Source organism: Cebus imitator, unplaced genomic scaffold (assembly GCF_001604975.1).
Source record: "Cebus imitator isolate Cc_AM_T3 unplaced genomic scaffold, Cebus_imitator-1.0 Scaffold537, whole genome shotgun sequence".
NCBI lineage: Eukaryota > Metazoa > Chordata > Mammalia > Primates > Cebidae > Cebus > Cebus imitator.
Window position 1 is genome coordinate 1,462,414 of NW_016107852.1, and position 1,589 is coordinate 1,464,002.

At 41.2% G+C, this 1,589-nt stretch overlaps 1 protein-coding gene across 2 annotated transcripts in view; it reads right to left on the minus strand.

Moving 5' to 3' along the window:
- USO1 (USO1 vesicle transport factor) overlaps nt 1-1,589 on the minus strand; it is an 85,022-nt gene that overhangs the window by 24,280 nt on the left and 59,153 nt on the right. For both annotated transcript variants that reach the window (XM_017514758.2, XM_017514757.2), the window contains one exon: nt 370-376. In XM_017514758.2, the coding sequence (XP_017370247.1) occupies nt 370-376 (7 nt within the window). The remainder of the gene's footprint in view (nt 1-369; nt 377-1,589) is intronic.

Below are 1,589 nucleotides of genomic sequence, written 5' to 3' on the forward strand. Positions count from 1 at the left end.
AAATTTAAAACATTAAAAAATTCAATTTAAGGAAAAAGTTTTTAAAAAAAGACTCTCTCAAAACATGTTATACAAGATAAATATATATAATTTTTGTTAATTAGAAATTAACTTTTAAAAAGACAAATTATCCATAAAGTCTACTAATAGAGCTGCAGAAAAAGAACAGAAAAGAGGCCAGGTGCAATGGCTCACTTGAGGTCAGGAGTTCGAGACCAGCCTAGCGAACATGGTGAAACCCTGTCTCTACCACAAATACAAAATTAGCTGGGCATGGTGGCGTGTGCCTGTAACCTGTAATTTGGGAGGCTAAGGCAGGAGAATTGCTTGAACCCGGGAGGTGGAGGTTGCAGTGTGCCGAGATCACACCACGGCACTCTGGCTGGGCGACAAAGTGAGACTCTGTCTCAATACAACAACAACAACAACAACACAGAAAAGAGAAAACTATCAAAGAATGCCAAAACATCCTCAGAACTGAAGGACATGTCTTTCCAGCTGAAAGTGCCCAGTGAATGATAAAAATAACTGGGGAATAAGGGAGTGGGGAAAAGGTCCACAGGAAAGTACATCATCAGTAAATTTCAGAAAACCATCTCTAAAGTTTCTAGAGAGAAAGATTACAAAACAAAGAAAAGAGTAGAATAATGGCTTCAAATTTCCTAAACAGCAACACTGGAATGATGTTCTAAAACCTGAGTCTTGGTGATTTCCAACCCTGAGTTCCATATCTAGCCAAACAAAATTCTGAAAGTGGAGAAATAACATTTTCAGACATGAAAGAGTTAAAAAAAAAATTATCTTGTCATTTACTGGGTTTTTTTTGAAAATTAAAAAAAATAATGGCAGGGTGCAGTGGCTCATGCCTGTAATCCCTGCACTTTGGGAGGCTGAGGCAGGCAGACCACCTGAGGTCAGGAGCTCGAGGCCACCTGGCCAATGTGGTGGAACCCTGTCTCTAATAAAAATACAAAAAATTAGATGGGCCTGGTGGCAGATCCCTGTAATCCTATCTACTTGGGAGACTGAGGCAGGAGAATTCCTCACACTCGGGAGGCAGAGGTTGCAGTGAGCTGAGATCACGCCATTGCACTCTAGCCTGGGTGACAAGAGCGAAACTCTGTCTCAAAACAAACCCCCCCCCAAAAAAAACAAAACAAAACAAAAAAAACCAACCAACCAACCAACCAACCAACAAAAAAACAACAAAAAAAGAAAATTAAGAAAAATAAAATAATGAACCAAGGGATAGAGGAAAACGATAGGATCTAGGTCAGGAGCATTGGCTCACATTTGCAATCGCAATACTTTGGGAGGCCAAGATGGGTGGATCATTTGAGGTCAGGAGTTCGAGACCAGCTTGGCTAACATAATGAGACCCTGTTTCCACTAAAATTATAAATATTAGCCAGGTGTGGTGGCAAGTATCTGTAATCCCAGCTACTTGGGAAGCTGAGGTGGGAGAATCGCTTGAACCCAGGAGGTGGAAGTTGCAGTGAGCCGAGATCATGCCACTGCACTCCATGCTGGGCAACAGAGTGAGACTCTGTACAAAAAAAAAAAAAAAATTAGCAGAGCATGGTGGCGCA